Here is a 12418-nt window from a genome sequence, read left to right on the forward strand (position 1 = left end):
GGAGGGGGGGAAACAAAAAAAAAAAAAAAAAAAAAAAAAAAAGCCAACTCAAAGATGATCACTTTTCTTCCAAGCAAAAAAAAAAAAGTAAGTTTGGAAACATGAAAAAAATAAAACAGTCAAGAAAACAAGGCAAGCTTACATGAAAAAATGAACGAATGAGGGGAACCTGACAGAATGTCTCAAGGATGACCTCAAGATCAGCAATAGCAGCACCACTCAAGTTTCTGGCAGGTGGCTTTCCTCGTCTGTTCTCCCCACTGGCCAGCACGGAGGAAGCCACCAGGCAGATAAAAAAGAGATGGAGTCTCAGGGGTAGAAAGTGATTTGCTGGAGCCCCAGAAGCGGTGAGCATCAGTGGAAATGCCCGGCCCCAGAGCCCTGGCAATTTCTCCAACTCCCAGCCATGCTTCAGCCTTGAGGTGCGGCCCCAGAGAGTTTGTGTGACAGAACAATTCCTTGCCCTGCGAGAAGGCCTGGCCCACGCACAGACAGCTGGAAGTCACTTCGACCCCCAATGACACCGTTCAAAGCCTCCTCTGTTTGGCTTTTTGATTCCTGATTGACACTCGCTGGCAAGTGGAGATAAATGCAGGCTGAGGACAATGTTGATCCGCTCTGACTATTCTCAGCGAAAAGACTTTTCAGAATAACAAACAAAACAAAACAAAAACTCCAAAACATTGGTGTGCTTAAGGGATTGAATAGAGCCCAAGAGGTCCAGGGAAGTAGGGCCGTGCCTTTCAAGGCGCTGGCAAGTCCATTGAGGAGTTAATTGTTTGGGTGTACAATGCGTTTATTCTGACCACATACAAAGAGCTTTCTCTTCCAGGTCCTTCAAAAGCAAATGTGTCAAAGGGGCCAGAGGAGGAATCTGTATTAATGGCATCTCTTGGGGTCTCTGGGACTGGGGAGCCTTGGGGAATGAAGAAAAAAGAAAGCACCACCCCCCTCCTGAGATTCGGAGGGTCTCTCAGTGATCCCAAGTCTCCTTGGAATCTTGGGCTCTGCCCAAACCATGTCCATCACGGGTCACCCTCCTCTTGAATTCTTTTAGGCTGCCGTTGGTCATCTTTTCCAAAGACATAGAGATAAACTTCAGCCTGTGGAAGTACTGGAAGGTTTGTGCTTTTGAAGGGACCGACCACATTTACTCGAGAGCCACCAACCCCCTCAGCGTGTGACTCAGGGACCTCGTGTAGAAGTTGAAATGATGTATTCTGGGCATCACAGGGAGAAAACAGTGCCTGTCTGCAAAAGTCCCCTTAAGGTGCTGGCCCAAAGCAGACCAGGAGGAGGATGGAATTTTAGTCAATCTCAACATTTCCTAAGATGCATGTTCCAGGATCACAAGGCTCAGAAATGTGCTGTGGGCTTTCCTAATCCTGACCTCTGAGAACACAGGTCATCTGGGCACTTCAGGTCCTTTCCAGAGCAAGAGATCAATGTCTTACATTCCATCTACCCACCTGCATATTCCCTCCCAAAAGAAGTAAAAACAAGCTTAAAGCGGTCTTTTTGCCAACAATTCCCTATGTCCTCAAGCTCCACATTCCCATGAATAAGAGTAAAAACATGATGCTTGTGGAAAAGATAGACCAGACATGGAGGAGGAAGAGGAGAAAAAGGAGGGAGGGGGGCGTGGAGGGGGGAGGAGGAGCCACCAGCAGCAGAGTCAGTTCAGAGCGGGGTGCACAAAGAGAACTGTGCTAATTTTTTTAGCTCTTTATTTTGAAATGACTCTAGGTTCCCAAGAAATTGCAAAAATAATACAGTACCCTTCACTCAGTTTCCCCCAGTGGTAACATATTTATAGTTAATATAAATATATAGATAACCTATAATTATACAGGTAACCTCATTATTGTAGAATATCAGAATCAGGACATTGATATTGGTGAAATCCATAGACCATATTCACATTCCACCAGTTTTACTCATTTGTGTATGTGGGGGGGAGTAATAATTCTATGCAATTTTGTCCATGTGCAGATTCACGTAACCACCATCAATAAAGTACAAAACTATTTCATCACCACCAAGATCTCTTTTTACTATCCCTTTATAATCACTCTTCCCCCCCCCCCCCCCCCCCCCNACCCACTAATCCTTTGTCTGTCTCTGTAATTTGTCCTTTCTAGAATGTTCTATAAATGGAATTGTGCAGTGTATGACCTTTGGAAATCAGTTTCTCTCACTTCGCATAATGCTCTTGAGATCCATCCAAGCCACAGTTGTGCATATCAACAGTTTATTCCCTCCTCTTACTGAGTCGTATTCCACGGTGTGCAGGCACCACGGTGGGTTTCACCCACTAAAGGATGTTTGCATTGTTTCCCTCTTTAGTTACTACAGATAAAGCTGTCATGGTGGCTCATGTATAGGTCTTTGATTACACACAAGTTCTCATTTCTCTGGAATAAATGCTCAGGAGTACCATTGTTAGATTATGCAGTAAGTGGATGTTTAGTTGTTTACTTTTTAAAGAAACTTCCCAAGTATTTTCCAGAGTGGCTATGTCATTTTACATTCTTACTAACAATGCATGAAAGATCCAGTCTCTCCACAGCCTTACCAGCATTTGGTACTGTCACTATTTTTTATTTTAGCTCTTCTAACAGGTGTATAGTGGTATTCTATCATCATCTTAATTTGCATCTCTTTATAGTTAATGATGTGGAGCATTTTTTTGTGTGTTTATTTGCCCCCTGCATCGGTGCTCTGGTGAAATGTCTACTCGTGTATTTTGTTGAGTTTTTCTGAGCGTTCTCTACATGTCCTAGATAGAAGTCCTATGTCAGATACGTGATTTGTAAGTATTTCCTCCCAGTCTGTCCTTTTTTTTTTGTTTTCCTAACAAGATCTTTCAGAGCAAGTTTTTAATTTCGATTAGGTCCAATTTCTCAATTTTCTGGATCATGTGTTAGTTGTTCTAAGATTCAAAAGCTCTATGTTCACCTAGCTATAGTTTCTTCTAAAAGTTTTAAGAGATTTTACATTTTATATTTCAGTCCAAGATCCATTTCGAGTTATTTTTTTGTGTCAGTTGTGAGGTTTGATGTCCAGTCACTACAGTGCCATCCAGCTCGGAACTATATCTACCCCTTTGTCATGTCGGATCGCCATAAAAGTATAGGCCTACCTCTGGGTTCTTTGCTCTGTTCCATCGGTCTATGGGTCTATCCCTTGGCCACTGCCACACTGTCCTGATTACCATAGCATTATAAGTCTCAACCATGAGTGCTAGGATTTCAACTTCATGACATTCTGGAAAAGGCAAAATTATGGAGCCATAAAAAGATCAGGAGTTGCCAGGGATGGGGGGTGGGGGATGAGTACAGGCAGAGCACAGAGGACTTTTAGAAGTGTGAAGCAACTCTGTCTCATACTATAACGGTGGATACGTGCCATTATACATTTGTCCACTCCCATAGAAAGTAAAATGCCAAGCGTGACCCCTAATGTAAACTATGGACTTTGGGTGATAATGATGTGTCAGTGAAGATTCACTAATTGTAACAAATGTGCCACTCTGGTGCAGATGTTGATAATGGGGGAGGCTGTGCCTGTATCGGGGCAGGGGCTGTATGGGAAATCTGTGTACTTTCCTCTTAATTTTGCTGTGCACCTAAAAGTGCTCAAAAAAAAAAGAAGTCACTTTTAAAACAGGAAATGAAACATATTTAAAAGGGGAGAGGTCAGAGCATTTGTTCAGAAGAACACTGAGAAGTATGAATTGCAAATTCATAAAGGGATATGGGGGGAGTAAAGCATTAAAGATCTCTTTGTTTAGGGGTGCCTGGCTGGCTCAGTCAGTTAAGCATCCGACTTCGGCTCAAGTCATGATCTCACCGTTCATAAGTTCAAGCCCTGCATCGGGGTCTGTGCTGACAGCTCAGAGCCTGAAGCCTGCTCTGGATTCTGTCTCCCTTTCTCTCTGCCTCCCCCCCCTTTCTCTCTCTCTCTCTCTCTCAAAAATAAATAACATTAAAGATCTCTTTGTTTAAAACAATCAGATAGAGTAATACCTCCCATTTACGTTTTCATTTTCAAATTGTCTTAGCTTTTCTAGCTCCGTTGCCTTTCCATATAAACTTTACAATAAGCCACACTTGAGCCTCAGTTTTCTTTCAGCTGGCACAAAATTGGTCTAAGAGGACCTGAGGATGGCCTCTCCCATGGCAGCTCCATGGCGCTCAGAGCTGGTGATAAGTGGTTCAGACGTGGGCCTGAGGCCTTTGCACCCACACACTGAAATCCCTGCCTCCCTCTAGGTTGCTGGGCCACACCGGAACCTGAACTCACTCTGTCAAGGGACAGTGTATTCTCGAAGGCCTGACAATCTCTGAGCCTTCACTGCACTTTGGGGGCCCCACAAAGGCACCAGGCCGAGGGATCCAGAACTTGCCAGTGGGCCATGCTCATCCCAGGCAGCCTCCACCAACGGTCTTTCCTCCGAGGCTCTGGCCATGGGAACCACCAACCAGGGCTGTGTGATGGAGCCACCTGCTTTGTGCCCCTGCCCAGGTGACAGCTTCCCAGCATCTGGACGTCTGTGCTCCCTGGGAGGCTTTACCTCCATCGGAAGATAACCTCTGTAAGAAGAGGCTAAAAACCATTAGAATGTGAGGCAAGGCCAGGACGCTTATCATGTTACTTATCACTGGGTCTTCAGTGACTGCAACAAGCCAGGCACTTAGGAAGCTCTCAATAAACGTTTGTTGAATAAAAGAATAAGAAACCAAGTATATACACCAAAGGTTCCTAAAAACACCAGGGACTCATAAGGATCTCGGACAAGGAGGCTTTTCCAGATCCCTAAACCCCATTTCCTCTCCAGTCCTGGAAATGGGGATATGGCAAAAATTCAAACTCTTTGGTATCCGCCACGCTTAACTTGCTTTCAGAGACCCCAGCATAGGGACTGGGGTGGAGAGCCGGGATTGAGCACCACGAGCCGAGCCGGGGCCTAGGGAAGGAAGGCGATGCAGCACACGCACGGGTGGTCAAACACACTTGGGCACACCCCTCTGCAACTGAACCCCACAGAGCCGGCACACAGATGTGCCAGGCTGGGTCAGGGTGGCTCGGGGCACCAGCAAACAGCAGCGACACACGTGCAGAGAGCAAAACACTGCCTCTTGCGGGCCTGGCACTGCCGAGGCACAGTTCTGTTTCAGCAGGCACCGAGGCAGAGGGAATGCTTCTCCCCGGGGAAATCCGACGTGAGCAGAGGCCAACCCCCAGAGGTCCTGAGCCGCCTGTCTCCATTCAAATCCAGCCCCAGACGGCAGGGAAGCAGACTTTTGCCATCTGATGCCAATGCTAACAGGTCATGGACGGACCCAGCCTCTCCTTCCGTGCTGGGGGGAGAGAAAAGAGAGGTAGCTGGGAGGAAGGTAAAGTCATTTGAGCAGGAGTGATGCCCCGCATGTAGAGTGGCCTGAGCCAGCCAGCCTCGCACACGTCAGCGAGGCTGGGGGCAGCGAGGTGAACCTCCTTCAGGTGCACTGCCCACAGAAGGGCTGAAGCTGCGGGCCACACAGTCCCCTTTGTCTGGGATGCCTGCCATCCCTCACCCCTGCCTGAGCATATCCCTCGGCCCTGAAGGAGTGCGCTGCTTAATCCATCACCGGAGCGACAGGTCCGCCGAGCCCTCTGAGCCGCCACCAACCTGTAGACCAGGCTCTGTGAAAGATTCTAAAAGCTGAGATGCAGAGAGGGACCCTGGACAAACGACTGTGACTCACTGAGTGCACATAGTATGGAGCAGCTCGTGGGAGATAAACGGTCTCCACAGCTTAAAGGCGGGTTGGGTTTGAGGAGTTCTGCCCCTCTCCAACACTGGCCTGACAAGTACACAAGTCTGCAGAAAATGTAACCAGGGTCTGCTAATGCTTTCATTTTTCTCTCACTTTCCTTAAACAGCTAAATCCCAGACCTCTTACAAGTAGGAAATGCCCAAACTGCAAAAAACTCCGGATGGTCCTCGACTTTCACTTGCTGTGTATAGAAGCACCAGCCCAGGATCCCCACGGTCCTGGGTGCCCAGAAGGCTCCCGGAGACCAGGCAGAAAGACTTGTACAAACGCTCTCCTGCCCGCATCCCCTGGAGGCTGAGAACTTCCCTCCCGCACCTCACAAGCAACAGCGCCCAGGACCAGTCCCTGACTTTGTATTGGGCAATCCTGGAAGCTCCCCAAATTGTTCACTTTCATTAGCATCAAGACTCCAGAAAGAGGCACCTCGGAGAAAACCCACAAGCCTTGGTTGGCCGGGAAAATCCGCTCCGGGTAAATTTGTGATCTCTAAACACATTTTGCCTCCCAGCCCCTTCCCAGCTGTCCTCCGACCTGCTTCAGATGAAACCAAAAATTCGTCTCTACCCCAGCTTCTGCAGCCTCCAACTGTTTTAGCAGCAGATTGTCAGAGCTCAAGGGCAGCCCTCTTCCTCTCTTCTGATAGTCCTCTGAAGCATTGATAAAACATATGTGGAGGCACGTGTGCCCCCCCCCAACATCCCCCCCCACCACATCTCTCTTCAAGGGCAAGGACCAAAGGAGAAGAAGGGGAGGGGAGCCAGGATGGGAGTGCCCCAGATCAATGGATATTTGAAACTCAAACACATGGCCCGGGACCTACGCTGCACGTGTTAATTACCACACATGTGCCCATAAAGGGGTCCGTTAAACACAAGGGGCCTAAAGAACAGAGCGAGGAAAGGACATTCCAAGGGATTAAGTAAATAGTCTGAAGTTCTGACCCTCCTCCCCTCCCAGAGCACGTGCATCTGGGTAAGATAACAGCGCCTCCCTCCCTCCTTCCCCCACTTCTCCCCTCGGGCCCCACACCTGTGGACCCAGGAGCCGCAACCCAGGCCTCCTGTCTGGGCCAGCCGCCTGTGACCCGCTACCGCCCGGCCTCTCCCCCTCCTCCCTGCCTCCTGCTATCTCTTCGAGCCCTCCTCCCCCAGCCTCCTCTGCTCGGCCTTCTCCTCCTTCCTCCACAGGACTAATTCCTGGCTGGCAACCAGACCCTCCGTCTTTGCACAATACACCTTTTCATTCCTTCCAGGCAGAGGGAACCGATCCCTCCGAGCCCTGTTGGCAGAGCGGGGCTCCAAAAGGCGAGAGGGCGGGGAGAGGAAAAGCTGGGCCTGCACNNCCCCCCCCCCCCCCCCCCCGCCACACCCCCTGCCACCCCCGGCCACCCCCACCACCTCACGCCCAGACCCGGGGCCTGGCTTGTACCCCTCACTCTGCACAAGGGCCCAGGCCGCACATCTTTGCAGCAGGCCTCGGGGCTGGGAGCTCTCCAGCTCCCGGGAGATGCCGTCCAGGAGACCCCACGTGTGGGCACCAGCTCAGACAAGGGGCCTTTGTGTCTTCCCACCTGCTGCCCTCCGGAGCACATTCCATTCTTAAGTGGCAGCCGAGAGAGGGACCTCAGCGGCCGACACAGGATATTACAAATGCCCTCTCGCACCCTGTCCCCCTTCAAACCCCAGCTTCCTGGACAGGTGTGGCTTCAGGTGGCCTTTCCTACAGGTGGCCTGAGCCTGCTTTTCCCTGCATTGCCCACGGCAGACAAAGAGGAGAGGATTAGCACCTACGCAGGTCCTTCCCGCGTAGAAGGAAGAGGAGGCTATGGGCAAAAGTCAAGTCTCCAGAGGTGAGGGATCTTAGCACCCCCCCACCGGGCTTCTGCACCACAGAGGAAGCCTCCGTAGAACCATCTGGGAGGCAGGAACCCGTCTGGAGTAGGGGAGCAGACTGCTGGAAACGGGGCAGCTTATCTCGGAGATGAGGCTTCAGACTCTACACCCCATTCCTTGCACCATCCGTGGGAGAATCAAGCTCCCCTGCCGTCTTCTAGCTGGGTCACCAGGAGGCCACAATGACCACAGGTCTGTTTCTTTTGCTGTCCACAGGGTGCAAAGCCACATCAACCCGGGAGGGGCTTCTCTATGCGGATTAAGAACTAAAATCCCATCGTTGGCCTTTCTCGGTGCGGGGGCTTCCTTCAGCCTCATGCCCTCAGTTCCCTCTGGTGGGGAAAATGTGGGTGGCCAGTTTTGCATGACCGCCAAGTGTTTTTGCTACCACCACTACCCCACGCCCTGGGACAAACGTGGCACTCCTGAAGCCTTCAGTTGCCACACGCAAAACTGAAGGCAGCTCTCCTTTCCAACTCCAATCAGTTGTAGAAGGGCACACGCCATTCACAGGGGTGATGAGGTCAGGTCTTTGCAGGAAGAAATAGTCATGCCTTTCTCCCACTTTCCCACCCAGAGGGGAACCACCAACACACATGGCTACCTCTCCCTGTTCTGGGAAAGACCTAGAAAGGCATTTGCTCCCTTCTTTTCACTGGCTTTGCTCGTTCCTGCTTGCGGGAAGGCCCATTATGCAGGTCGCCTGGTGGTATCACTATGCTCCACTTCCATGACTTCCTGGAACACCTGCACCAGGGGGCCGCAGGCTCTCCAGACTCTCATTGCCTGCATGCGGGTAGGGAGACTGAGCCTCCTCTTCCCAGCCCCATGGAATAAGCATTTGGGGCAGGGGCCAGGGTCTCACCTCAGTCCCCCCATGACCGCCCGTGCAGGACGAGCCCAGGCACATGTCGCTGATCCTCTATAGGCCCAACTCTCCATGTGGGCATTTACAAACAGGAAATTCCCAAGGCCCAGATTCAGATGCAATCATCCCATGTCTGGGCTTTACCCAAGAGCCTGACATGGGGGTTCTAGAATGCCTGCACATGCAGTGAAATTGATACTTGTTCTGCAGGCAGCTACCAGCTGTGTGTGTGCGTGCATGCATGCGTGCATGCGTGCATGTGTGTGTGTGTGTGTGTGTGTGTGTGTATTGTCCTGAAGGGAAGCGGTGGTGGAGCTTAGTGTCCTCCACGCTGGAAATTATGGTCGGCATATCCCAGGGACCTATTCCTCATGTTGGTTGCTCCGCTAAACAGCACTCAGACAAATGCCTTAATTGAGGTTAGCCACATAATTTGTAGGGCCCAGTGCAAAATGAATATGCAAGGCCCTTTGTCCAAAAGGCAGGAAAATAATGCCTTTAAAGGCACTAAATTATAAAGTTTTACCCTCCATTCCACAGCCTCTCTCTTGACTTGTCATGGTGCTTTCACATTTCTCTATTTAACGTTGTTCTAGGTAAAGAGGGAGTAATGTTTTTCATGCACTGTGGAAGCCCCACCGCATCCATCACAAAAACTATACGCCAACAGGGCGACACAGACACATGCATGCAGGCTTCACTGTCCCTCTGGACTTAACAAAACACAAGTTTAAAGACGGGGTGATTAGGAATTCTGAGACAAAGCTGCACAGGTGGTTGGCCCGAGGAGCCAGGCTAGTCCTAGCGAAGAAAATCTGAATGTGCTAGGACAATTATCAAGGAGAATCAGGGAAGGGAAAGAAGGTTCAACCGGGGTTCCAAAGTAAGAGGGTCGGGGCAGACGCGGACATGCCTACCTTCATGCCTAGTCCTTTTTGGCCTAGTGCTGGCTACCTGGTAGCTCATGGCCTGAACTGCCCAGGAACCAAGATTCTTGGGTCCCTGCCAGCTCTGTACACGGTACTCACTCCCATCCCTCAGAACGTCTGCAAGCTCGGTCCCCACCACGGTACAAACCTTACTTACCTCCGGTGCTTCTAGGAGGAAACCCAGAGTAAGAATGGAGGTTTCCTGTGGGGGACAGTTAGCTTACACCCAGGATCCTTCCATCTTGTCTAGAACTCTCCTTGGACTGGCTTTAGAAGCAAACATTTGGATAGAGCATAAAGCTCGACTCACCTTTCCTTCCTGAGTTACCCTGGCTCAAGGGCTTGTCGGTGACTGAACCTTGGGTAAAGGGAAACAAAAACATAGACATTCAGAACGCATTGTGGTTGGTTTCTTTCAAAGAGCTGGCAAAGCCTGATGTTATGAGCGTATGGTTATGTATATACATACCATTGTATACATGTCTAGGGACATTATATACAAAGCTAGTACATACATACATGTCAAGTGGGGTTTGTTTAACATCAATGTCACTGACAGCACAGTCCTGGTGAGATGAACCATGATTTCCAGGCAATAGCCTCGACCAGACTTTTTACAAAACCCCACATCGACATAACTCCCTGGTGAACATTCCAATAACTGCCCCTCACCTCCACTCCCCATCTCCCCCACTTCCCACCGCCTCCGTGCTCTGAGCCATAGCCACTCAGTAGGGCCAAAGAAACCCCTCTTACTGCAAAGGCAATGATTCACATCCCTTGCCGGTTAGGGCAGGAAATCGGCGATTTTCCATCTGCATTAAGTAGAAAATTGTTGGCCCAATTGTACTGAATGGGCCAAAATAGTCTGAGGCATGGAAACAATTTTCTAGACGTGGCCTGTTTCTTAAGGAGGGGGTGGTGTGTGTGTTTGGCCGAACGCTTTGCCCGGCATAGGCTAGGATGCCATGCACGCCCATCTCGCGGTCTTGACCCCGTGGCACCTGTCCTCCCCACGAAGGCCACCACGTGCAGGGCAGGGCCAGCTCACCCACAGAGGGGTGTGTGCAGAGGTCCCACCATCAAGAGAAACAAAGAATCCCTATTTTCTCACTCCATAGCGTACCCCTTCTCCATATGCTAGTTGTGAGAATTCAATTATATTCTCCTGCGTGGCTTGTTTCTAGTGCATTTGTTTGCTTTAAGTGAAACTTTCCAGGTCATTTGCAAGGAGGGCTCATTCCTGCCCCGCCCCACACCAAGCCCAATTAAGGTTTCCAGTTTCCATGTAAACCACAAATAAAGTAAACTTTCCATTTTGGCCTGCAAATCTTGGTTTCCTAATGTAGATACTCACTGCCCTTTCTTACCATTCCCTTTATATAGCAGGGCCGGTAGAAAAATGAGTATGTTTTATGAAAAAAAGAAAAATGGCAGGATGGCAGGACTGCTAACCCTTGGAATTTCCCAAAGGCTTCAGAATAATGTTTTATATTTTGCTTGCACTTAAGAGTTAAAAATAAGTAAATAAACAAAACCTTATACACACAGATATGAAGAAATATGAAGTGGCTGGTGGCTGGACAGGCTTTTTTGAATGAGGACTGAGCCACACAGTGAATTAAGGAAGTGACTCCCAAGTCCCCTACGATCTGAATGGAAGTGGAAAGTCTGGAGCTTGCATAAATCCAAAATGCACAATCCTGAGAGGCTGATCTAAGAGCAGAATTTCCCTATGCTTATAGAGTTGGAAATAGAAAGGACTTAATTATGCTATGGGCTCATGTAATGGGTCACTATGAAGCAATGATTCCCTAGCTTGTCTAGTCATCAAAACCACCTGAGAAACTTCGCGAACATGTGGACTCCAGGTCTCATTCCAGACCTACTGGATCAGACTATACAAGGAGGAGCCTCAACACCTGGGCTCTTTTTAATCCCCCAGGCACTGCCGATGACAGCCAGAATTGAGGGCCACTGTCACGAAAGTTTTCCATTAGTCTACATTACATCGGGGGGAGGGGGGGCAAATATATGGCATCACACCACCACTCTCCTCTTGTGTGCCCATGACAGACATCACTAGTTGGTCATTCAGTCCCCGATGCTGAACATACAGTCTTGAAATCGGTCTCAGTAAAGTGCTCCCGAGGCTGTTAGCAAGCAGAGCACCCAAGCTAAAAAATTTATATGCCATTCTCTAGGGGGTCACAGCCGATGCTTAGGAAGAGAGCATTGAACCAGAAACCTAAACTCAAAATAAAGAAATACATACATGTGGGCATACGCTGACCCCATCATCCAGCTGACCACAGAGCAGCGTGTTAGAGTGGAATCCTCCTTGGCCTGGAAGAGGGCTCATAACTACCACCCGTCTTTCAACCATTTTTCAAAGATTCCCCCACGAGATTCAGGAGACCAGCTAAGGGGTCTCTCTCCAACTCTTGTCTTTCTTCCCATCCCTCCCTACGGTACCTGAACATATAGGAGTTTTATTCTGCACAGAAGAGCCACTGATGGGCTTCCCGTCTGGGGTGACACACCAGCAGTACCCCGTGTAAGTATGGCACTGCACCTGTTTAGGGAAGTGGGGAGGGGAAGAGAACTGTAAGTCTTGGGTTACCATATCAACAGTCATCCCTCACCCCTTCTAAGGCATTGCCACCATGGCAGAGGACCTCCTTCCTCCTCTCACCCAGCCTCTGTCCCCATTGTCTATTGCAGGTGGGTCAGTTGGCCAACAACGTGGATTATGTGTCTTCTGTGTAACTCCCAGGCACAACCAAGGCAACCTACCTATTTCTTTCTTATGACTTAGAATGCTGAATATCCTATATCATACCTAGATATATCTACTTTGTTTTCCCTGTGATGGTTCTCACCAAGACCCGCGCATTCCCCACTCGC

General features: G+C 49.5%; 1 protein-coding gene across 1 annotated transcript in view; it reads right to left on the minus strand.

Annotated features, from left to right (window-relative positions):
* Nucleotides 1–12418, minus strand: part of SMOC1 (SPARC related modular calcium binding 1) — a 150871-nt gene that overhangs the window by 40993 nt on the left and 97460 nt on the right. The window contains exons 5-6 of the mRNA XM_077767214.1: nt 11987–12086; nt 9822–9869 (exon numbers count right to left, since the gene is read on the minus strand). Of these exons, the coding sequence (XP_077623340.1) occupies nt 9822–9869; nt 11987–12086 (148 nt within the window). The remainder of the gene's footprint in view (nt 1–9821; nt 9870–11986; nt 12087–12418) is intronic.

The sequence above is a fragment of the Crocuta crocuta genome, unplaced genomic scaffold (assembly GCF_008692635.1).
Source record: "Crocuta crocuta isolate KB4526 unplaced genomic scaffold, BGI_CrCroc_1.0 scaffold55, whole genome shotgun sequence".
Classification (NCBI taxonomy): domain Eukaryota; kingdom Metazoa; phylum Chordata; class Mammalia; order Carnivora; family Hyaenidae; genus Crocuta; species Crocuta crocuta.